The sequence below is a fragment of the Monopterus albus genome, unplaced genomic scaffold (genome assembly GCF_001952655.1).
Source record: "Monopterus albus unplaced genomic scaffold, M_albus_1.0 scaffold3414.1, whole genome shotgun sequence".
NCBI lineage: Eukaryota > Metazoa > Chordata > Actinopteri > Synbranchiformes > Synbranchidae > Monopterus > Monopterus albus.
The window spans coordinates 1-1137 of record NW_018131284.1 but is presented as its reverse complement, the minus strand read 5'-3'; the positions used below and the strand labels follow the sequence as shown (position 1 = coordinate 1137).

The 1137-nt window shown below is 40.6% G+C and overlaps 1 protein-coding gene across 1 annotated transcript; it reads right to left on the bottom strand.

The window, feature by feature from the left end:
- Window positions 1-60: 60 nt before the first annotated feature.
- On the bottom strand, window positions 61-1094 carry LOC109954115 (inter-alpha-trypsin inhibitor heavy chain H3-like; the record flags this gene model as incomplete). The annotated part of the gene is made up of 4 exons (XM_020589521.1): window positions 938-1094; window positions 726-830; window positions 276-438; window positions 61-162 (listed from the first exon to the last, which is right to left on the bottom strand). Coding segments are annotated over exons 1-4 (441 nt in total), but the record flags the coding sequence as incomplete, so codon positions are not given.
- Between the last annotated feature and the right edge of the window lie 43 nt (window positions 1095-1137).

Genomic DNA, 1137 nt, shown 5'->3' with positions numbered 1-1137 from the left:
AAAAAAAGAGAGAAACAGAATTAAATACAGATGTGACCTTTGCATTATTGCAGTCTCTACCTGTTTCCCTTCATGTGTTTGGGTGATTGCATCAGCCAGAGCTAGTCCTCCTTTAACCGTGATGAAATTGATGCCGGCTTCCTCATGAATGTTCACGTCAAGCTGGCATTGAGGATTAAATGAAGTAGTTAAAGTCTCTGACAGTGACAGGTGTAAATACTGTAGCATTACTTTTCTCAGTAATCTCTTAAAAGACCCCAAAATGAAAGACACACCTTGAAGTCTTTGACAGGTTGCATGGGGCGAGCGTAGATTTGCAGTTCGTACTTGCCAAGCGTCCGTTTCAGCAGTTCTTCATATGTGAGTTCAAAAGTCACCTTTTTGTGAGCAGCCACAGCTACAGAGGTCTTAAATTCTTCCAGGGTCCTCCCTACAGAACTGTAACACAGACAAACATAGCACCTCCTTCTGGCTTGTGACCCTTTAAATTGAAACAATGTTTTCTTGTGATCCCTAATCAAAGGTTATGGGTGTGGAGTTTATAGTTCAACTAAAGAGTGATTTTGTTTTCATCCGATGGTTTCATTGGAAAGATTTCAGAAACCTGAAGATGCGAAAGCAATCGGTATATGCAAGAGAGTACAAAAAATTGAGAAAAGTTAGAAACAAATAAACAAAATTATGTGCAATAGAGAATTTTTTAATTGAGTCATTGAAACAAGTACCTGACAAGGCCTGCACTTTCCCCACGGGACACAGCCTCAGTGTACTGCTGCTGAGCTTCCTCCTTAGCTTTCACAACGCCATCGAACACCTGGCCATCCATAAACCTGACAAAGACCAAGGAAAAGTACTGTACATACTGTACATACTGCTGAGCAGCCTGTGATTTATTTTCATCTCTTTAATGTTCACAGATCAGTTTTGCTTTACACACATTCTGAATTTACTGATGAAGGCATTCTTGGGAATCCGGACTTGGAATTCTATTTCCTTTGACTCATCCATACGATTGGCCACACGACTTGTGATGACAGTGGTAGCATAACGGCTGGTCACTGTGGAGTTGATGTGAAAGCTGTAGATGTCCCAGTCATCCTGTGCAAATACAGAAAGCACATTTCACAATAAAAAAAA